This window comes from Hyposmocoma kahamanoa, unplaced genomic scaffold (genome assembly GCF_003589595.1).
Source record: "Hyposmocoma kahamanoa isolate Upper Pololo Valley unplaced genomic scaffold, ASM358959v1 168, whole genome shotgun sequence".
NCBI classification, from domain to species: Eukaryota; Metazoa; Arthropoda; class Insecta; order Lepidoptera; family Cosmopterigidae; genus Hyposmocoma; species Hyposmocoma kahamanoa.
Window position 1 is genome coordinate 1,719,720 of NW_020653608.1, and position 24,511 is coordinate 1,744,230.

Here is a 24,511-nt window from a genome sequence, read left to right on the forward strand (position 1 = left end):
GTACTTAATCGGAACATGTCTACTTTATAATGCAATAAAAATATCACATTTCGCTAAACAAATACGTGTTTTATTTTCCAATGAAATTTACTCTCATTGAGACACTCTTTCCAATACTTGAAACATTACGCATGAATGTAGAACAAATTAAGCGATCGGCAGTTTGAATCCCTGTGGCCATTTTAATTTCTAAGTTACGTACGTTTGTGAACATTTTGCACCCACTGTGCTAACCGTCACTGAGGTCGTCTTATATTATGTAGTGTCAAAGTGTTAGTGCTTGCCTTAGCTACGAAATAAAGATATGATTGTAGAGCAGATTTCAGAATGAATGTCGCTGTCGACTGCCTGTAAGCATCAAAAATCGCAATCGACAATCGCTCGCTGCTTTCATGTTATTGTGAGCTGATAGACTTCTGCACTGAGCAACATTGGATTTGTGCAGACATTGAAAAACTTGGTGTACTTTCTGATACTTACACATATATAAGGGATGTGTATGGATGTGGGAGATGGTTGGATCACTGCATTGTATCGAATTGTGCATGGAATACCACATGCAACGTAACAGTTATTTATGATGTGTTTTGCTCCGATCACTTCCCTATACTTATAGAATGTGATATTAATTTGTTAAAATTAAGAAAAAATGTATCTTATAATGATTTAAATAATACAGTTTTATGGGGTGATAGACAGCCAGATCAGATTGAAGAATATAATAGAATATGTAATAATAAGTTAAAAGACATTGACTTTCTCGACCCTCTTAGGGAATATTGTGACGATATGTGTGAGAATTGTGACCATTTTAAAATTATTGATGATTTATATTTTAATTTAGTAAGTACTCTTTCTACTGCTGCGGTGATGACATATAAACATAGTAAGCACGGAAGGGGGCGTTGTATAGCGGGGTGGAATACGTATGTTGCTGAAGCTCACAGGGAGACCAGACTATATTTTCAACTATGGGAGATTGCAGGTAGGCCTAGAAATGGAAAGGTTTTTGAACAAATGCACCATACTAAGAGGGTCTTCAAATCAAAATTGAAGTGGTGTCAGGCCAAGCAGGATCAGTTTAAAATGTATAAGCTTGCTTTGGCTCACGGAAGTAAGAATTTTGGGGACTTTTGGAATAGAACTGAGAAAATGAATGTTAAGCGTGGACTACCTGTGAGTGTTGGCGACAGGCTTGACTGTGGTGAAATTGCAGAATTGTTTAAAGAGCATTTTGCGGTCGATTCGCTGTTAGGTGTACAATCGACCCCGGGGAGGGGGTTTGGTGCTGGGGTTGGCGGGAGCTCGCGTTCTATCCGTTTTACCGCTAAAGAGATCAAGCTGGTTATAGATAATATGCAGAGGGGTAAGTCACTTGGTCACGACCGTGTCAGCATAGAGCATTTTAATTTAAGTACGCGGAGGTATATTTGCCACGCGTTCTCTCTTTGCTTTTAAATTTGTGTATAGGCCATTCTTACGTTCCTGAGGCACTCATGAGGACAATTGTTGTGTCAGTGGTCAAGAACAAGATAGGATCAAGATAGGTCAATCTAATAAGACAAATTATCGCCCTATGTCGCTTGCCACTACCACTGCCAAGGTAATTGATCGTATGCTGGACACGATACTGAAAACATACATAAAGATTCACGACGCCTAAGTTGGTTTCAGAGAAGGATTGTCCACGGATGGTGCAATACTATGTCTAAAGCATACGATCAAGTATTACACAGATAAGAAAACCCCCGTGTATGACTGTTTTCTCGACTTGTCGAAAGCTTTTGATCGAGTCAACTATGATCTGCTCTGGCAAAAACTTAGTGAGACGGGCATGCCGGAAGAATGTGTGGCTGTTCTTGAGCACTGGTACAGTAATCAGAAAAATCAAGTTAGATGGGCAAATGAATTCTCTAGCGAATACAAGCTTGAATGTATGGTGTGACAGAGACAGGGGGGATTACATCACCGAAGCTATTTAACTTGGACGTCAACGAGTTGATAGTCGAGCTCAGCAGCATGTATGCGGGATGTTATGTGGGAAGCACTAGTATTAATAACTTAAGTTATGGCGATGACATGGTGCAGCTAAGCCCGTCGGTCGGCACGTTGACACAGTTGTTTGCGACTTGTGAGGCGTATGCTGTCGCCCATGGTCTAGAGTATAACCCGAAGTAAAGCGAGGTTATGGTATTCAAGGCGGGCAAAATAAAGCCATGCTATATTCTTCCTATTGTGTTGAATAACACTCCGTTAAAGGTCATAGACAGGGTCAAATATCTTGGTCATATTCTCACGAGTGATCTGAACGATGATCAGGGTATCGAAAGGGAGCGCAGGGCGTTTGCGGTTCGGAGTAATATGCTTGTCCACAGCCAATCTTTCTACTATAGTAGCCTGTGGGTGAGGTATACGAAACGTGCCTATAGCGCCCTGGGCGTTCAATATAACAACACATTTAGAGTGCTGATGGGCTTTCCAAAATGGTGCAGTGCCTCGTCCAGGTTTGCGGAAGCTCACACCGACAGCTTCCAGGCCGTAATACGGAAAAAAATTGTTTCGCTGTTGAGTCGCGTGAGGCAAAGTCCCAACAGCATTCTAAGTGCAATATCGGGAAGTTTTGACTGTCCAATTGTAAAATTCTGGATAGAGCAAACTAAGGGCGTAGCCCAATTTATAGTGTAGTTATAAATTAAGTCTGAAGAAGTATTATTATTATTGTTATTCTTTATTCGCTAATTTCATTTGATACCGAGAGTCACGTCCAGTAAAGTTTGATTCCACAATAGGTTGCAGGAAAAGCATCATGCGCTCGGATAAACAGCCAATTCCATTATGAGAATAGCCGGCGCTGGCACAGATGTGGTGTTGTAACACGGCCTTTACTTGGCTATATTAATCTTATTATTTTGTCGGATTAAAAGTCATCCGTCAAAATAAATGTCCAATTTTGATTAACACAATTTTGCTGCGTTCGTTGCTGTTTTAATTAATATACTTTACTAGTTAGTGACTTAATGTACTTTCTAAGAATAGTAGGTACCCAATAAAATGGCAATCTGAAACATGAAATGACCTTCACTTGTGTCTCAATCCTCATCGACATCTAAATCAAAATATTAACAATGGCTGACCCACCGAAATGGAGGTTTCTTATTATGTGTACCTTATCAGCTGTTCGAGGATGATTTTCGAATTTTAATTGTTGTTTTCAATCCCCAATGCAAAATAAGAGAAGTTAGAAGTTGAAGCCTTTGACTGTGTATCTGTTATTGACATCATAGCCCCAAACGGATGGACTGATATCAAAGCGGTTTTTTCGTTTGAAAGCTAATTTGATGAAGATGATCTGCTAAGCTGTTTAAAGATCATCAGCTCTTTTTCTTGTTAGTGTAGGGCCAGTCATAAAATAATTGTTTCTTTTACATCCACTTAGCCGATTAACTCGAAATTTGGTATATTACTTTGACACTACAATAATATGGTGGCCTCGATCTGATGCTGCAACCTTGATAGTTTGCAGATTACCCAACTCCTCAACTACTTACAGTAGAACTATCGTGTTTGAGCTCATTAAATTGGTGACGACGAGTAGTTGGTTTACAGATGATGTCTAGGGTCTAACGATGAAGCAGGAAGATAGACACAGGAAGTACGCTTTATTAAAAATGGACCCACCGAGTTTGCACTCGTTGGATCGGTCTTGACGAGTATTAGGTAGATAGATTCTGAATTTGTGGATTTTTCAGTGTTGCCCGTTGTTAATCGAATGTTTTTGATTTTCAATTTATTTACGTTTATAATTATAAATAAATGTTACACAACATCACCCACGTTGCTCTGATCTCAAAATAAATAAGTAAAGAGTTTGTGTTATGGAAATCGGAAACAACGACGGTACCACAAACACCCAGGCCCGAGATAATAATAGAAAAGTTAATTTTTACATTAACCCGGCCGGGGATCGAAACCAGGACATCAGAGATGGCAACATTATGAAAACCGGTGTGCAAGCCACAGAGGTCATGAAATTGAGTGTTATTATTCAGTTATAAATCTGCGTTTGATAATTTACGTTAAATTACGGACTATGACAAAATATGGATGACATGCCTTGCAGTCCTATGTAAATAAGTCATAGATCCATTTGACATGTTTCATATTATATTATTTATTTTCTTCTTCCATTGTACAGCACGTTAAATAAAGTAATCTTGATTTTGATGTTGTAACAATTTTTGAGTCGAGTGAAAATCAGATTTCTATTAACGATACGCGAAAATGGTCACCTAAATTTAATTCGTTCTCGTATCTTCGAAAATTAGAAGATACGAGTTATGTATATTTAATATATATTTAATATATTTATGTGTATTGGTACATATATCTATAGGCACATAGACTATCTGATAAATCCAAGATATGTGCAGATTTGTCCTGTATAATAAACATCTGTATGTTCTCATTTGGACGCGCGCGTTTCTTAGGTAATTATTTTTGAATTAGATCATCTTATAAAGATTTTTACATTAAGTTTATGCAGCATAAAAAAGAGCAGGTGGCTTTAAATTGAGTTAGAATGGATCCACGTTAGTGCGCCTCGGGCGTAGCGAAACGTTCTACTATAAAGCTGTACACAAAGCAGAAGCCAGGAGATTAAATTGGATAGGTGCAATAAATACGTCACCAATTTCTTGTACTTTAAGAGGTCTTGGCGACTCAATCAATGATTGGATTAGCTGTTTTGCATTATCCGAAAAGAACTTTACTTAAATGATGAAATTCCGAAAATTTATTTCTTAGCTCAATTATCAATTTAAAGTGTTGGGATCGGCCACTCCGAGGCAAGGGCTGCGATCAAAGTTCTGGGTCGTGATTGATTCAGCAGGTGGCCATTTCCAGCTGGTTAATGCTGCCTGTGTAATGGGAACTTTTTGAACCAGACACAATACAGGTCGGGATTTTTTTTACGTAGGTAAGGTATTTTTGACACGATCTTGTAACCCCAGTTTTTTTGGGTTATGGTACCTACCGACTCACGTAGCCAAGTGCTGATCTTTACATTGTAAATTTATGATCTTCTTTTTATTTCAAATTTACCATTGCTATTTTGATAACTTCGTTAATTTCTTTTTATGGCATAATAAGAGAAGTATCATTGGCATGCTTTTTTGTGATAAGCAAGTAGAATGTTAACTTATCCTTATAACCACATGTACCTTTCCTTAGTTAATTATGTGCTGCAGAATTTCACTCGCTAATAAGTCTTCGCCGGTTCAAGGCGTGGTAAATTTGCGTTAAATTATAAAGCTTATTAAGCATTGTTCCCCTGTGCCTCGTAACCTGCCGTACAGAAATATACCACATTCAAGTTTTGTCCCGGCTTTACTGGAATTATTTCCTTCTTGTAGATACTTAAATGCCCCGACAGTATTTCTTAACTTCAACAGAGATTTAACAGATTCAGAAGTTTATTGTATTAAAAAAGCCGCATAAGGTTCTTCAACACCAACGACATTTCTGTGTAACGGCGAACATTCGTTTGTTCTCTACTGGGAAGTTACGTATATAGTTACCTACGTATACGAGCATATAAGTTGTAGGGATGTGGTGCTGGAGAGAAATGAAGGGAATGAGTTGGACAGAAACAATCTCAGTACAGAGTACTAAAAAAACCGACTTCAAAAGTACGTCGAATTACGTCTATTTGCTAAGTTTTATTGAAATATCCCCTAGTTCGCCACTATACAGGACTTGACGCTGGAGATAATAAAAATAGGTTCTCACTACGACACTACTCAAAGTATACTGAGAGAAAAACGCCTTGAATGGAAGAAATAGCAAAATCAACCATTAAAGTAGTTGCTCCTAAATTAAAGTTAGGCGCTATTTATAAAAGTGAATCTTCATGCGTGAACAGCCCCCTTCGTGGTGGATGATTTTCTTCAAAATGAAATGGGACCACTATAGAAGTACCCCCTTTCCAACAAAAAAAGAATCATGAAAATCGGTTCACAAATACCGGAGTTATCGCGTAACATACAAACAAAAAAAAAAAACAGTCGAATTGAGAACCACCTCCTTTTTTGAAATCGGTTAACAAAAACCAATAAATGGGTGTTAAAAATAGTGCATGAAAAGAGATGCTTGTTAGTGACAATAGACAACCGCAGGGGAAAAATTTTTCGAGATCCGATACAACACGATCGTTTTCTTCGAAGCATTATAGAAGACAAGATCGAAAGAAAGAGGCAGAAGACCTAGATAAAGTTATTTATATCATGCAAGGGAAAAACTATCGTATCTGGAACTCAAGGCTGAACAGACATAGTTGGTGATTACTCCACCGATAACAGCTATAACAAGAAGTGTTACAACGTTTTGCTTTTAATAAAACTTTCACGAGTACTCTTTCAAACATGTCAGATGACACTTGTCATGCCTGTCAAATCTGTCATAGAAAAATGCAAAATTAATTCAGTAAAATTTCCGCAAATAAGGAAATTATAGTAAAATTTCCCAATTTAAATATTTATATTTCGTGTGATGTCCAAACTTTATTTCCATCTTGGTTGCATAACATCATATCTCAAAATGCAGACGGAAGTGATAAACAGCAATATTGAAATTTATCAAGCCACTGACGACGCAACGACTTCTCGAAAATTAGACGTGAATCCTATGTATTCCTCGCACAATATGAACGATTTAGATACACTTAATTACCAATCTGCTGACGACATCAGGTAAATCAGTCAATACTTTCATCGATGTCTAATTCTTTGATATGTTGTCGTAACAAGATACCTATAGCTGAAAACTAAGGCCAGCCATAGATAACTAGGATTATTTCTCCTATCATATATCCTTCGCTACTTGTTTGTTACAGAGCAAGAGCTCAAATCTACTGGGCGTATGAAAGTCTGATTCGATTTTAGTCCTCGTTAGAGCGATGCCACACGGGCGTCCTCTCCTCTAAGTTTCCTGGCCTCTTGTCAGAGTCAGTGTGGCATTGCTCTTATGCAAATTGACGATATAATTTGTCATAAAAAAACGTGATGATTGCAGGCAAACTATGAAAGCGGTGCTATCTGGGAAACAACGAAATGTCTACGACGGAATCGAGGATGCTAGCTCTACTCCAACAACACATAATAAATTTTCTCATAATTCAGGAAGTCAAAAACTTAAAAAAGAGGACTGTGGTTTAAGGTTGCACGTTGTCGATTCAAATACAAATTGTAAGTCGACGGCTGCCTTGAGGAAGCGAGGCAGGCCACCCAAGGCTGGTCCCTCGAAGAAGTTTAAGCAGATAAAAAATGTAGCTGAGTTGTATAAAGGGAAGCTGTCGAACGTGGTGCAAAGTCCAGGCATTGGTTGTTCGAATAACTCTTTTTCGGACACTGACTGGTTTTATTGGCACTGTAAGTACTGTAACACGTTCAATTTGAACTGAACGTCTTACAGCACTTACAGTGAACAGAAGGAAATAAAAAACATGTTAGCTTTTGTAATATCGGCGTGTAAATGAAGAGTACGTAATTTTCAAAGTCTGGTATTGTCTGTGTCGTTCCTCTAAATGTATAATATTAATTTGAAAATATGTTTTATTCAATGTATGTTGTCCACATCTGTATTGTCTGTGTGTGTAATATACTTATTATCAGGTTGTGACGGAATGGAAAGTCTATAGAGTATTTCAGCAATCTCTAGCGGATCGTATCATATAGGAAATTGAATTTCTGATTGGGCTGCGAGTGCAAGGCGGCTGTAATGGATGGTCCCGCAGCCCCTGTTTCGCGCAATCCATGGAAATGATAGATAGAAATACGGGGCAGTAGAGGTGTGCAATTGCGTATTATTTACAAAGTTACTGGTACGTAGGAAGATAATAGGCAGGGACTGAAAGGAAAAAATAACCATACTAAACACGTTAATGTAAACATAGCAGGTAATCGTAAACATAACCTGAGGTGGGTATAAATATAAACATAAATACGTGACTTTAAAATTACATAAAATCTTTTTGGAAATGATTTTTGTTTCTAAATTAAACTCCTTACTAATGCCGAGTTCACGAGTCTTTCTCGTATACGCAAGGATCTGTCGCGAACGCGCAGGTAGGACTGTTCACGAGTCGCTTGCGCCGGCCGCTTGCTTTGCGTTGGATTCTTTGCGTTGCGTGAGTTTGATATCTAGCAAGCTTGATATTTTCACGCAAGCAACAGGGAACGTTTGCGGAGGACAGCACCACTGGCCAATCACAGAGCAGCAGCGTCCACGCGTCCAATAAAACCAAAACAAAACAAGGCGCCAAGCATGCGCGCAAGTCTCTCGGCAACGCAACGCGGAAAACTCGCGAACGCCTTTAGGCAGATTTCTACGCCGTATACGCTGGGTACACCAGCCAACGCAAGCAAGCGAAAAACACAAGTGAAAGAACGTTACTTTTTTCAAATTAGCGCGAAACAAAAATAAAAAGTTAGGTGAGGCGGACATATTTATTGAAGATGGAGAAAACGGAATTTCGAGTAATCAGAACATTAAAACTTATCGAATTAATTGCCGCACTCTCTGTATTCACCAGATTTGCCTTCATTAGAATTTTTCATCTGATTTGGAAGGAAGTGATAGCTGAAACAAAAGCTTATTTTTCAGTTTGACAAAAAATATTTTTTTGATGCGTCGAAGAAGTTGGAACATCGCTAGTCCAGGTGTATAGAGTTGAACAGAACCGTCCTCGTATATAAGTCAAGTGTTAACTGGAACATCTGATAAGATATTTGAATTGTTCATTATTTTATTTTGAGAATATTTAAGAATACTTGCTGTGTTACTTTTTACAAGGCAAATCATAACTATAGTTCAAGAGACTAGTAAACAAATGTACACAAAGATAAAGGCTTCAAACAGTTCGCCTCCTTTTACGACGGGAGCAAAAAAAAAAATCTTACTGTAACCTAAGCATACTAGTTATTATTGAGTCTACCTCTACACAGAGTTCATGAGAATGATACAGAACACTTGAAAGTTGTTTCTGAAAATTGAATAATGTTCCTCTTTCATTCAGACTGTTTCGCCTTTCAGAACAAATACGAGATATTTAGAATATCGTACGCTTTTAGGAACAGGAGACTTTCGACCTTGTTGTTCTCCGTTACGATGTCCTTAAATTGAATTGGCACTTCTACAGTACGTAGCGATAAGTGTTGTTTAAGGATGATGGAAGAAGACGGTATTCGAGACGTGTTTTAAGTTTAAAAGCTATCGAATAATGTACGTGTACCTTTTTTTAAATGGGGGGAAATGCATACCCTCGAGTCTGGGGATGCTCAAGGGTTATGTGGGACTAACCCTCTACGTGGAGGGCATATCCTCTAAACTCCTCGACTTGCCCTCTTGGCCAGGTGTTGTGGTTTCCACCAGGAGTCGACTCGCTTGACCCATCCCCCAGACTGGTGAGACCGTACAATGCGGGCAGGGGATCCCCGTCCCCGGTCCGTTGGCCTCACTAGGGAATCAGGCGAGCATCGAACCGCATTCGCCTTCTTCCTCGTCGCCTGCGCCTGAGCGGGTTCGCATCGACTGTGTCTTCGCGCATCCGCTCGGCGGCCTCCTTTTGCGAGATGACCTCCTCGCAGAATGTACATGTACCTACTGTATTTGTTGTCAGAAGACTTATCTCCATTATATGAATATACAACATACCTATCTCTGCTAAGGGTGCTAGTGAAACTGTTCAGCACAAATTCCCTTTCACATGGCGCCGCGGCGGCCACGTTTTTTTGCCGCCGCAGAAGAGGAAGAGTTTCATAATGCAGCACCAGGCGCAGCTGCAGCCAATGTGGCGTGATCAACTGAAATCGTACATTAGTAGACAAATGCGGTTGCGCTCGCCGCCGCCGCCTCGGTGCGTGTATAAAAGTGTGTAAACAAATGCAAGGGCAACTACAATTGCGGCGCCCCGTAGCAGCGGCGGTCACTGACATGCATGAATTTTTGTCCCCCAGTTTTTGTTTCATAATGTTGATGATGATTAACTAATTAAGTAATACATAAACTTCTTTCTTTCTTACTTTCCTACAAAATGCATGTACAACCTCAGAGTTACTACCGTACAAACTTCACCCATTAACACGAATGTGTTGTTTATTTTATTCTTCATTGTGTAGTGCTAATTTTATGCCTCTTGAATATTCACTTCCCAAGAGATCATTAAGGTAAATTATGCTACATTATGAGGTACAAAGGTTGCGTTAGTTAGTTAGTTACGAGAAGAACATATCATGCGCCTGGTGGTTAGCGACACGCCTATCCGTAGCCCGTCACCCTGAGACATGTGTCGACAATTCTCATGTCTGTAATCTCACCAGCATCTGTGGTGGCAGAAATAGGCCCACGTTACCCATCGTACCACTGAGCGAACCACTGGTGCGGTGGATATTACCCTACCGTACTACCACAGAGATGCCTTGTTTAATAATGAGCGATAAACTGTAAACTATGTCTCATTAAAGGATGTTTTTACCACTGGACCAAAAACATGTGAAAGAAAGCCAAATCTTTGGAACACACCGACCGCACTATCTCAAGCAACAGACCTGATATAACATTAACAGTAAAATCTACAAAGACCACCTCATAGATATTGCCGTTCCCAATACAAACAACCTAAAACAGAAACACTAAAAAAATACAAAAATACATACCTTTAGCAGACGAAATCAAACAGATGTGGAACCAAGAAACCATTAAGATTAAGTTGACGAAATTATAATGGGGACTTATAATTTCGTCAACTGGTATCATACCGAAAACCCTTCATACCGCCTTAAAAATTATAGGTCTGCACCTTAAAACCTACATACCTCTACAAAGTCAATTGTACTATGATTTTACTAGACACATCACTTTCTCGCACTATTACGTTATGTGGTCAGAGCGGCAATATAGCGAAAATTCTGGCGCGAAACTGTTATCTATGTCTGTTAATAGAATCCTAATAATTGTACATGTCTATTAGGTATTTACATCGATATATTATATTTTTCATTAATTCACTAACTAGAGTAATATTGAAGATTTATTTCAAAAGCACTTAAAATGTTATATTTCGGACATGTTCTTTTAAGTAAGGTAACCAAGGTATTTGAAATTGCTTGTCCAAGTTTAGTTAATTATTAGATATATTCACTACCTACGTAATATTTATCGGCAATACGAATAGAAAATTCGCGAAGTCATGGCGTCTCATTATATTGATATAATAAATCTGTATTTTTTAGCCGTGGGGCGACGGCTTAAGAATACATTGTCGCCTCCCCATACATGCCCGCGGGGGTCGTAAGAGGCGACCGAGGGCGTCACAAGTGTCCATCTGCTTAGCGTTGTGGTAGGCTTTGTGCCGACTGGATAGCGACCACAGTACACACGGCGGAAAACCCTCCACAGTGAAACGCTTTTGCGAATCGCGTTCAAGGATCAGTTGGTGTACATCCAGTGCACGTGGAGTTTTCGGCGCGGTATCTGGGAGGACTGAGGCGGATATTCGCCATGTCACTTGTTGAGGGATATCTAGTTGACCTGCCGGCCAGGGAGACCCGTAGAAACGGTTGTCCGCTGGCCGCCCGCGATACAGTACAGGGGCCCAATAGGGACTAACTACCCCTAGAGGCTGCCCCACCATGCCGCGCATAATCTTGGGGTAGGTCGTCGTGCCGGTTAGTGACCGGAATTTGGGGTCCCGGCGGCATATCCCGGGGGGGGTACGGGGGCCCTTCCGTTCGGCGGGTCAGCCGGCTATCCTTCAAAAGATCAACGGCATGTATTGCAGTTCCCCTCGTTTTTCTTCTTCGGTGCAGTGCCGAAGGCTTCATCTCTTCACACTACCGTCCTTCTTACCCACCATGACAGCGCAACATAAGAATGCAGATCGTTCAGCGGTGCCTAATCCCCCCACCGCGTTTATTATTGAGTTCGCTAACATCCGCGGACTCCACTCCAACCTCAAAGCTGTCCACCATCACCTCGAGACAGCCCGGCCTGCCCTGCTTTTCCTGACGGAGACGCAGATTCGCCGTCCGAATGATATGAGCTACTTGAACTACCCCGGCTACTCGCTTGAGGAAAACTTTCAGGCCAAAGCCGGGGTATGTGTATATATTCGTTCGGATGTGTGCTGTCGCCGTCTGCGCTGCCTGGAGGACCCCTCCTTTTCCACTATGTGGGTGCTCGTAGAATCTAGTTATTCAGCTAGAGTCTTCGCGTGCTTATATAGATCCCACAGCGGGGATGCGGAGACAACTAGGCTCTTTGACCAACTGAGCCAGGCGACTCTTGACGCGCAGGCGCAGTTCCCATCTGCGGAGATGGTCGTGTTGGGGGACTTTAATGCTCACCATGAATCATGGTTAAGTTCCCTCAAGACTGACCATGCAGGAAGAACTGCCCACGCTTTCGCTCTCACGCATGACTTGACCCAACTGGTAACCCAGCCCACCCGGGTTCCAGACATATCGGATCATGCACCCTCTTTGCTTGACCTTCTGCTCGCGAGTCACCCTACCTACTATACAGTATCAGTCAGCGCCCCCCTGGGAAGTTCTGATCACTGTTTGATTGGGTGTAAGGTTTCCCAAATGCCTCCAACTAAGCTGAAGGAGGTCACTCGTCGCATTTGGCACTACTCGTCGGCGGATTGGGATGGTATGCGCGACTACTTTGCGTCCATCCCTTGGTTGCAGCACTGCTTTGCGGGAAAGGATGCCTCAGCAGCTGCCGATGCTGTTGTCGATGAGATTGGAACGGCTATGAATTACTACATACCGTCTTCCAGTGTCATCGCCAATCGCAGAGGACGCCCTTGGTTCAATCGCGAATGCATGGACGCTGTTAGTGAGAAACAGGCTGCATATCGTGGTTGGATCAAGGGTCGTGTAACAAAGGATCCCAACCTTGCGTCCCTTAAAGCAGCCTATAACAAAGCAACCAAGTCTTGCAGGAGGGCTTACATAAGAGCGGATGCCCAGAGCGCGTTTCACGGATTGGCCAGAAGCTGGTAGCCGTGCCTACTGGAGCCTGGCCAAAGCCGTGCAGTCCAATTTTTGTCGTTCGTCGCTGCCGCCTTTGAGGTGTCCCAATGGATTTTTGGCCTATGGCCCCGAAGAGAAAGCCAATTTATTGGCCGACCTTTTTGGGGCTAACTCGCGCATTCACGACCAAGATGCGCAACCGCCGTCAATTCCCCACTGCGGAGTCACAATGCCTGATATAGTTATCAGGCAATGTGATGTCCGCAAGGAACTGCAGACTCTTGACGTGCGGAAGGCCTATGGTCCAGATGGGATACCTCCTATCGTCCTTAAAAGGTGTGCGGCGGAGTTGTCTCCCGTACTGACGCGCTTATACCGCCTCTCATACCAATCTAGTAACGTGCCCCTAGCTTGGAGGGAGGCCAACGTGCAACCTATCCCCAAGAAAGGAGATCGGTCTGATCCGACAAACTATCGCCCAATAGCTGTCACTTCAGTGCTCTGCAAAGTGATGGAGCGGATTCTAAATATCCAGATAATCCGGCACCTGGAACGTCACTCCATTCTTAATGATCGACAGTACGGGTTTCGGCCGAACCGATCAACGGGTGACGTTCTAGCGTATCTAATGCATCTCTGGGGTGAAGCTATCGACAAACAGGGCGAAACCTTAGCGATAAGTCTGGATATTGCTAAGGCCTTTGATCGGGTCTGGCACCGTGGTCTCCTCTCCAAGCTTCCGGCATATGGTCTTCCCGGCCGCCTTTGTGAGTGGATCTCCGGCTTTCTGCGCGAGCGAAGATTGCGTGTCCTTGTGGACGGAGGCACTTCGCGGCTCATGACAGTTAATGCTGGGGTGCCACAGGGCTCCGTGCTGTCGCCCACGCTGTTCCTTCTGCATATCAATGACTTGTTGCCTTTTGGCAACATTCATTGCTATGCAGATGATAGCACAGTGCACGGTTGCTATTATAAGCAACCGTCAAGCAGCCGGGAGGACCCTGAGAGAAACCGGGAAAAACTTGTCGCTGAGCTCAACCATGTTTTGGAACATATATCGTCGTGGGGCTCCCGAAACTTGGTTGAGTTCAACGCCAAGAAAACCCAGGTATACGTGTTCAGTTCCAAAAAATCCCCATTCCTTCCACTTCCCCATCTTCAGGGTACAACCCTGACGCTGCAGGACAAGCTCAGCCTGCTGGGGATGAACATCCGGAAGGACATGAGCAACAAAGACTATATAGAGAGCGTCATCTGTACCGCGTCGCGCAAGCTTGGCATCCTGAACAAGGTGCACCGATTTTTTACTCCAGAGCTGCGATACCTGTTGTATAAAGCTCAGGTCCGAAGCAGCATGGAGTACTGTTCGCACCTTTGGGACGGCTCTGCCAAGTACTTGCTCGATGCCCTAGATGGACTGCAGCGCTACGCCTTCCGTGTTGTCAACGATCCTCATGTAACTGAGCATGCGGAGTCGTTACAGCTTCGCAGAGATATAGCGTCTCTTAGCGTATTCTATCGCCTGTACCACGGTGAGTGCTCTGAAGAGTTATTCAACCTTATCCCTTCCTCTCCTTTCCATCAGCGGACCACCCGTGCCGGACTGCGTTGCCACAGTTGGACGGTCAGTTCAATACCGTCCCGCACTAAAAAGTTTGGCAATTCGTTCTTATGCCGAACCATCAAATTGTGGAACCAACTCCCGGCGCATGTATTCCCTCCCCTCTATAACATCGGGTCCTTCAAACGTAGTGTGAAGAAGCATTTGGCCAGACCGGCAAAATGATAGTGACGGAGTGAAGATATTTGTGTTTTCCATCCGTTACTCTCATCTCTGGACTGTATTCGCACTTTCCATCAGGCGCGGTGCAGTCATTTTGCCGAGTCACAAATAAAAAAAAAAGAAAAAAAAAATGCATACATATATTACTCTGCAGTAAATAAATGAAGAAAACAATAACTAATTGAGTCTCAGACATAAGTTTTTTTTTACTTACTTCGTTTCATCTTTCGGAAAATGATAATAAACAGCCGTTCACAGTACAATACACGACCATTATTAATAGTAACGTAAAATGATGTTATTTAATAACGTACAAGTTTCGTAATGAATAAATGAAAACTATATTCAAATATCAAAGCCGTCTTCGCACGAAAACGGCTCACCGGCAACCTTGTTGTCATCCAGTCAATGTGATTGGCAAAGTGCGGGGTGTGGTGCGGTATCTAAAACTAGGGAGGGGCGGAGAGTGTCCGTTCTCTTATTCTTTATTCTCTGCTGCCGTTTCTTAAATACAAACTCCACAAACAATCACCACTCACTCACATCCCCTGACAATACCACAACCGAACCAGAATACTTGGCTTAGGCCCGTACCTGGTTCCAAATATCCGACCTTCAGTCGAGTACAAGAAAACATCTTAACATAATAATGATAATAATAATAAGGTGGCAGTACCTCCTTGGTCGAACTCTTTTACAAGAGCTCTACTGCTACCAAGTAATATCTTTACTCCAATGCAATATTATTAAATACAACACACCCTTACAAATAGTACTGAGCAATTATTTGATTTTTTATTCGAGACTTAATCACGTATAAAACATATTTTAATTACCTCGACGTTTCGGACGTATTGCGACGTCCATGGTCTTGAAGGGACTGAAGAGACGGGAGTCAGCATCTTCTAGCCGTGCGAGTTTTTCTAGCTACCCGCACCTTGTCTTCATTATTTATTTGTGCATTAGGGTTCTCACTAGACTGACACACAACACTCACGACATCCGGCGACTTGTCGGGCGATACTTGATGTCGTTTACATTTGCTGATAACTTGGATCCCATGACGATGAAAGCTTAAACTGTCTTCTCTGTTGAAATTACGGTGTTTTTTAATTTCAATAGCTTCACGCACGATTCTACTATTGTGATGACGTTCTGTAGAAAGGGTCTTGGGATTATGAAGCTCAATCCAGTGGTTTGGTCCTGATTCCATCAAATGCTCGGCTATTGCAGACTTATTGAGCTGACGTTTCTTAACAGCCGCGATGTGTTCTTTAACTCTTTCCGCTATGGTCAGTGCCCAATATATGAACTCCCACAACAACCTTGTAAACGCCCGGAGATTGAAAGGGGATCATATCCTTAGGTGATCTGACATGCCCCGGGACATTAGATGACGGCGTAAACACAGTTTTTATAGAGTACTTTTTTAGTTTAAATCAAAGTAAAGCAAGTAAAATAGAGTTAAATAATTCGGAGTATAAACAGACGATAAACGGAAAGCGTAACTAACTAATTTTACAAAACTAGGTTCTTAAATTAGTCTTTGGAGGCAGTGTTCAGTTAGTTGCTTTTACGTTTAGTTTTTTGTCTCATAGTAATATTTATTTGCCAAGTTAAACCCTCTGGTGACCAGAAGGCAGGCAGCTACTTCCGTATTACGATGTCCCAATGTGAAGCTTTCTATGTAATTTTCCAACTTTAACTAGAAGGCGCCGCGGAAACGTAGACACTTTAGTGTCTTGTGTTGGATACAAGGAACCGGCAACTAGAAGAAACATTCTGTTTCATGCAATTGCAATGCCAAGTCTAAAATTATCATCGACTCCTAGATTACATTTATTTAGAGGCAGTTTCCGCTTTGCCGCTTCCAAATGTTGGAACGATCTTCCACCGCTAGTTAAAACATGCAAATCATCGTATACATTCAAATAAAGTAGTTTCTACTAAGTTATACAATAATTAAAAATATAATTTTTGTGATTGTCCATGTGTGTATTCATGGCACCCGCGACACAGGGTTTCTCTAGTATGGGGCTATGTTGAGTGTGTGCGTTATTGTTGAATGTGAATTATAATTAATAATAATATACAATTAAATTTCATTCTCTGCACGTTCTATTCTATATATATATATATATATATATATAATAGAATGCTTTTGACACTTTTAGCTGCATGGTCGGTGCGTGTATAATTTGTGGTTTTGCATAGGAATTTTAACTGGAATTTCTGTCTAATAGTGTATTTATTGCGGTGAGTGAGGTGATTTCTTAATTATATACTTAATTAGTAACTGTATACTGCTGTGTCTACAGCGAAAAATATTTTTGACTTGTACTTTATATTATATACAAGGTGAAGCCTGAAAACCAGCAAATTGCTGAGGCTGTTATCTTTTCTTCGACACATGATTTAGATTTTAAGCCACTATTTTAAGTTTTTATGTCTCGTTGTGGTGTTGAAGGATGAAGTGTTTTTATTTTAATTAATATATGGTTTAAGGCTAGTCACCGGAGAAGCGAAAAAATTCTGTTTTGCTGGATGAAATGATTTAGGTATTTCAAATTACGTATGATGTTTTTCCATCTGTCGTGAAGGTTTCAATTACGTACCTGAGCCTGGATTTTAGGAGCTGAGGTCGTCCCTCGCGTTGCGCAATCTACAGCGCTTAAAATTAGTACCTATGAATTAAATAAGGACAAATTCAAGTTATGGGAAAATGTGAATTTAATTATTATACGGCTTCAGTTGAAAACAAAAATTCAGCAGGTTCTCTTTTACTTTAGCCTGTTTTCAGGATTGTTTTTTTATTTTTTACGCTCACACAGACTCAACATAGTCCCGCACTAGGGAAACCATATGTCGCGGGTGCCATGGACACACACATAGACAACCACAAATTACACCTAAACTCATGAGAGAAATAAATGTAGGGCATACAAATATTTCTCCCGGCCCGGGAATCGAACCTGGGACCTCTGCGTGGCAGTCACGCATGCAGTCATTATGGTAACCGTTCGGCCACCGAGGCAGTTCATTTGTTTTATACGATCGGATAAAGTACATCTTATCGTGTAATACATTAGCATATTCTTTAGTTAGACAATATCCTTAAGTGTATCGTATATTTTAAAACCGATATTTAATAGTAAATACCTATAAATATTGGGCTAGCAAAACAATTTTACCCGCTTCTTCTCCATCCAGTCACTCGCCTTAAGCTAACTATCCTAGCTTTATTCTTAGATGCTGAATGTTATTGTACGTGTAGTAGGTTTAATTAAAAGATTTTAATTCATTGCTAACCTCGTATCATCATTGAGAAACGGGCCATTACCACCCAATATCAGCTCTTAAACCAACAATGTTATTACCCTCTTGCACTGAATAACAAATATTTACACAGGCGAAGTAAAAATTGTCCTGCGAGTAAACCGCTGTACCCTCCAATGTGTTAGTGTACGGAACACTCTCTGTATTGGCACACGTTTTGACGGCTAATGTAATATGTAGTGAGACAAATTGAGTTTGAACTCAGAGAGCAGACGTGTCTGAATTGATATTGACATGTTTTGAGTCAAATTTTACCTGTTTATGTGCTCAATCGTCGAGATTTCTGGGAAAAAGTTTTTCCGGAAAAGATGGGAAAAAATATTGAATTTGACATAGTTTACGTCTGTTGGGAACACACGTCGTTATTTTACCTGTGAATTTGAATGTATGTTTTTTATATGGCCATAAATAACTGGCGTTATTTAAATCAACTCTTCAACAATCTCATACAGATTAAGGGTCGATACTGCCCCAGATCAAATTGAAATTTTTCCCTTATGAATACGGCTCATTTTGCTTTGGTCGAGCGGCTGGTACACTGGCTTTATTTCAGAATTTATTTATTTACAAACGAAATTACAGCTATTTGAAAAATGGATATCGTATTCTATACGTATTCTATTTAGTTTAAATGAAATCTGTTCGAGGTAAGTTTGTGTCTTTTTCTGTCGTGAAAATATTTAGGAATCGTTTTTTCACACCGTATCGTAATCAGTGCATGTCCTCAATTTTAATATATTTTTTTTTGTTCCAAAGCAATTGACCCAACACTTCCACTGTAATGTTATGTTATAATTTATTATTTGTGAAAATATTCCACTAGTTTGTTATCATTATTGATAGAAGGATTGCACAAACACAAAGAAAACTTCCTTCGATCCAACTGGATTCAACTATTTCTTGATGCTACGGTGGAGTAACAGACGGTGGTTCGCGACCATATTATTTTTATTTCATTTTTAAATTGGAGAGGCGATATTCCCCGGTAATAGCCAGCCGGGGCAGGTACCAAGTTCTAGAACCGGCGAATATTAGGAGCCGTGTCATGCATGTTAGGGTAAGGGTGTAAGATAATTGATCTTTGATTGATGACTGTGGCATCACAGTACATTTACTCAGTACATTTTACATAATTTCATTAAGAAAGAAGATATCCATAATATTAACCTTAGAAGTAAGTCTAAACGCATGGTACCACGATTTCGTTTAACTAAAGTAAACGATTCTTTTACGAGGAACTGTATACATTTTTACAACAAGATTCCGGAGAATATATTAAGATTATCATTTCCTAAGTTGAAACGTTATATAACATAATCTCAGTACAGAGTACTAAAAAAACCGACCTCAAAAGTACGTGGAATTACGTCTATTTGCTAAGTTTCATTGAAATATCCCCTAGTTCGCCACTATACAGGACTTGATACTGGAAATAATAAAAATAGGTTCTCACTACTACACTACTCAAAGTATATCGAGAGAAAAACGCCTTGAATTGGAGAAATAGCAAAATCAACTAAATAATTGCTAAAAGTAATTGCTCCTAAATTAAGGTTAGGCGCTATTTATAAAAATGAATCTTCATGCGTGAACAGCCACCCTTTGAGGTGGATGATTTTCTTCAAAATGAAATGGGACCACTATGGAAATACCCCCTTTCCAACAAAAAAAGAATCATGAAAATCGGTTCACAAATACCGGAGTTATCGCGTAACATACATACAAAAAAAAAAAAAATAACATACAGTCGAATTGAGAACCTCCTCCTTTTTTGAAGTCGGTTAAAAATTGAAGAGTATGTGTTAGATAATGATGTATGGAAAGACGACATGGCTCCAGAATCCACACAAATATGATTCAAAGTGTATTCCATAGCATTTAAGTTTACTTGAAAACAACCATCTCTAGACTTTCTTTCTCGTTCTTCTCAGAACGAGCAGTAGCTTAAAAAATGACGTTTTCAAGTGTAACATTTTTACCTATGGAATAAATTATTATTTCCCTTTGACTTGACTTTGATCACCACTAATAACGTCAGCAGTATTATAGAAATCGATTCGATAGTTTTCGTCCCTGATCGAGGCATATGCCTGCCCAGTAACGAGTGTCTTGTGCTTATTAAGGGGCAGCATTGGGTAGGAAAGCGCTGAGGAGTCTCATGACAGGATCTACAGCCCCAGCTCTCTCTTACTTTGAGGATGTTCTGGTGCTTATATAAGCCACAATGCCCCATTAGAACACACCAACAATTGTGTCATCCAAGATAATTTTAATGCTTGGCCTTGGACGTCTTGGTTCTAATTACTTACATTACTTTAAAGGGCTTTTCAAAAGTTTTGGTACACGATATAATGCATGGTAATCTGACCAATCGCGACTGCGTAATAAAGTCAACTAAATTTAAATATTTTCGATGCGCCGAAAGTTAGCCAAAATAGTACATTATTGCAGAGACAAGCGAGAGAGAGAGCGGAGAGCTATCGAGGTCTTGTAAACCCCGTTCACGCCAAAACGTGCATAGTGCTTTTCTCAAATAATGTGCGGAAATAATAAAAGACTAAAGAGAAGATGTACAATAGAAAAAGTAAAAACAAATTGACATTAAAAGTAATATTTCACATTGGTTAAAGAAAAAGTTATTGTTTTTTGTAGCCACATTAATAGTAGTCTCCTGAACGTCTGATGATGTGGTTGTGTGTATCCATTACTGTATTTCGTTCACTAGAACTCATTTTCGCGACGAGAAGAAGATGAAAAAACAGAAAAGAATACCAAATCGCTTTAGTTTACCGCCTTTTTCATTTTCTTTTTTTATTTAGCACTGTAACTCATGCTCGTCCATCACTTCGCTACCTACTTCCCGGCCTCTGCAATAATATACTACAGTGTAAACAGTACATAAAGTCTATTAATTAATAGATAAGAGCGTCAGTGACATCTCAGCCAATAAATCCCTAATACCAGACTTAGAAGCTATTAGATATAGATTAAAACTGCCTCTTTTCCTTTGAGGCACCAACTGCATTCTGCCTCTTATTTATATAACACTAAACATGGTGAAAACATAAAGACTTGATATCGATTTCGTCGAATTTAAAAGCGTTTGATTACAGCCTACATTACCTGAAATGTAAAATACATTACGTCTATTTTATTAGAAACTATGTCTAGCACGATATAAGAACGAGCATAGAATATGTACGAACCAAAGCAGTCTCAAGAATGCAATTCCCAAGTCGCGGCGTGTCTGGCAAAGTTGGTGAACGATGCATTAATTAATTTATTATTAATGGTAGAGCGCGTGCACAAGATTCAGTTAAGAGAGTACATGTAAATCCACTGTTACCTTTATCAAGTAAATGGTAACTTGTGTCTTGTACCTCATAAGTAAGTCATTTCAAGCGTTACAATTAGTATCGAGTTCGTAACTTAAACATGTCTATTAATAAATCAGTCAGTACATTCAACAAAACCGTAACAAAGCTAGCTAAGTCTGTACTTGTAATATTTTAATTTAAAAGTTGTGCTACCTACTGAAGACATTAAGTTGCAGTAGAGATTCTTGTGAAAGAGTTCGTCCAGGGAAGTACTGCCACATTGCCTATTTCCGCCGCCAAGCAGTAATGTCAGCATTGCTGCGTTCCTGTGTCGAAGGGTAATAAGGGTGCTGTTGAAATTAGAGGCACATGGAACTTGTCAACTTATGTTTCGGGGTCACAGGCACAGTGACAGCGCCACTAAGATCTTTGCGATTTTAATCTCTGAGTGACAGTGCAACTGTTATGGATAGGCGTAGGAATCAGGACCAAACCACTGGATTGAACATCATCACTATAGAAATTCGAATCGTAGAATCGTTTTGAAGACGGTTTTAAGCTTTCATCGTCATGGGATCCAGTTATCAGCAAATGTAAACGACACCAAGTATCGCCCGACAACTCGCCATGTCGTGAGTATTGAGTGTCGGTCTAGTGACAACCCTAGTGCATAAATAAATAATGAAGATCCGGTGCTGGTAGTTAGAAAAATTCGCACGGCTAAAAGATGCTGGATGTCAGCCTCTTCAGTCCGTTCGAGATTATGGACGTTGCAATACGTCCGAAACCTCGAGGTAATTAAATTATGTTTTATACATGATTGAGTCTCGAATTAAAAATCAACAAATCGTGAAAGTTTTAAATCAAAGTATCGGATGATGTTTGGTATTTAAACTGTAGGCGTCGGCTAATAACGGCGCAATGCGTGGGTGCTGTAACTATTGATTTCTGTAACTTGAATAACTTCGTTAGCGCTTTTCTTGTGTTCTTAGTTTTGTATTTAATCTTGATTGAATATGTAAATTTGAACAATAACTTACTGATCATATTTTATGTAGCTTACGTGTAGATATATCGTATTTACGTTGAAACAGAAGCTTTCTGCACAAAATGTGAAATTGACAATTTAATTTATACACACGTATTTGTAAAGTTGCCTGCAGGTATCGGTATTCTATAAGATATATCAAGGAAAGTGTGTGATGGAATTGCATAATTTGATTCGGCCTTCCCTTTTCCATCATCGGGGGACTAGACATGGGCTGGGATTGCACCCCTATGTTGTGGATCCCAGGATCCCAGGATCCCAGGATTCACACGAAGCGTATCGCTTCCACATTTATATGGCGATCGGCTAGAGGGTGGAATTCTCTAGTTGCGCACTTATTCCCAGAATGCTATAACTCGGACTTTTTCAATGCGAGAGTGAATGAGTATTATTTAGGTGTGCATGCTACATCATCGACCTTATCATCATTTTCCATCAAAGGCACTTATTTTTAATAAAAAAAAATTAAAGCAAAACACTTACATAAATCATTGTAACGTTTGTACGGTTCATTAAAAATTATACATATACTCAAAATATCATAATCTCAGTACAGATTACTAAAAAAACCGACCTCAAAAGTACGTGGAATTACGTCTATTTGCTGAGTTTTATTGTAATATCCTTAAATTCGCCACTATACGGGACTTGACACTGGAGATAACATCGGTATGTCCGATGTAATCGGTTCACACTACTCAAAGTATATGGAGAGAAAAACGCCTTGCATTGGAGAAATAGCAAAATCAACCATTAAAATAATTGCTTCTAAGTAAAATTAGGCGCTATTTATAAAAATGAATCTTCATGCGTGAACAGCCACCCTTAGAGTTGGATGATTTTCTTCAAAATGAAATGGGACCACTATGGAAGTACCCCCTTTCTAACAAAAAAAGAATCATGAAAATCGGTTCACAAATACCGGAGTTATCGCGTAACATACATACAAAAAAGAAAGCATACAGTCGAATTGAGAATCTCCTCCTTTTTTGAAGTCGGTAAAAAATGAAAGTACCGCATAAAACGTCGTTAAAAATAATAATCTCAGTACAGAGTACTAATAAAACCGGCCTCAAAAGTTCATGGAATATTTCATCTCCTAATTTGCCGCTCTTAGAGGTGGAATATGTTCTTTAAATTTAAATGGGATCAATACTGAGGTACTAACAAAGAAAGAATCATGAAAATCAGTTCCCAAATGCCCGAGTAATAGCATAACATATATAAAAAAACACCGGAAATGAGAACCGCCTCTATTTTTGAGTTAATAAAAAACATGTTATATCTAGTATAGTCTGTTGCAGTACATGTGAGTAAATGTACAATATACTAACCTAACCTAACCTAAGAACTCGATATGTACAATATACTTTCAATATCTTTGTATGCTATTTCTTTAAAACTGTATTTTCACAAGTACATGGGTTTTGCATTACAAGGTAAATGCAGTCCGCTGTTAGCAGAGTCAGTATAAATTTCTGAAAGTATTTTTTCTTAGTGATAATAATTTGATCAACCACAAATTGTTTCTTATTGTATTTGTTTTCGCTAGTGTGGCGATTTTCTGTCTCCTTTACCATAGAGCAAAGAACAAAGACTTAATTCAATTATCACTACAGCGAACATCAAAGTCGCATCACTTTGTTTCCAACCTTCTCTCGGGGGAACAAGTCTTTGTAACAAAAGGTTCCATTAACACGCGTCGTCCATTCCGGGATACGTAGAGACCACGGGAATGTGCAAATTTAAACTTAACTTTGGGATGAGAGCTCAATTGGGACTATAGATTATGATTTGGATCAAATTCAACATCATCCAGAGTCCAGCCAGAGAAATGGAACATGTTGCATGCATCTTTATTTCTTGGGTGTATAAACCCGACATCTTCAATGGTAGGATAATAATTTTGACCTGTGTAAGTGCCATAGTATATATAATAAAATGAGTAGTTTTACTGCAAACGTGATAGCTTGGCTTGACACATTCAAGCCGAGCC

At 40.0% G+C, this 24,511-nt stretch overlaps 1 protein-coding gene across 1 annotated transcript; it reads left to right on the forward strand.

Annotated features, from left to right (window-relative positions):
* The first annotated feature begins 6,444 nt into the window (after positions 1–6,444).
* On the forward strand, positions 6,445–7,566 carry LOC113225612. Its single transcript, XM_026457968.1, has 2 exons — positions 6,445–6,746; positions 7,069–7,566. Exons 1-2 carry the CDS (start codon positions 6,547–6,549, stop codon positions 7,454–7,456), a joined length of 588 nt encoding a protein of 195 aa, XP_026313753.1. The 5' UTR covers positions 6,445–6,546; the 3' UTR covers positions 7,457–7,566.
* Positions 7,567–24,511: the final 16,945 nt, after the last annotated feature.

What these genes read in the sequence shown, in the direction of transcription:
- LOC113225612 (XM_026457968.1), top strand. Translation starts at nt 6,547, where the DNA reads ATGTCCAAACTTTATTTCCATCTTGGTTGCATAACATCATATCTCAAA. An exon ending in CAATCTGCTGACGACATCAG is followed by an intron (nt 6,747 to 7,068) that starts GTAAATCAGTCA and finishes TGATGATTGCAG; the next exon opens with GCAAACTATGAAAGCGGTGC.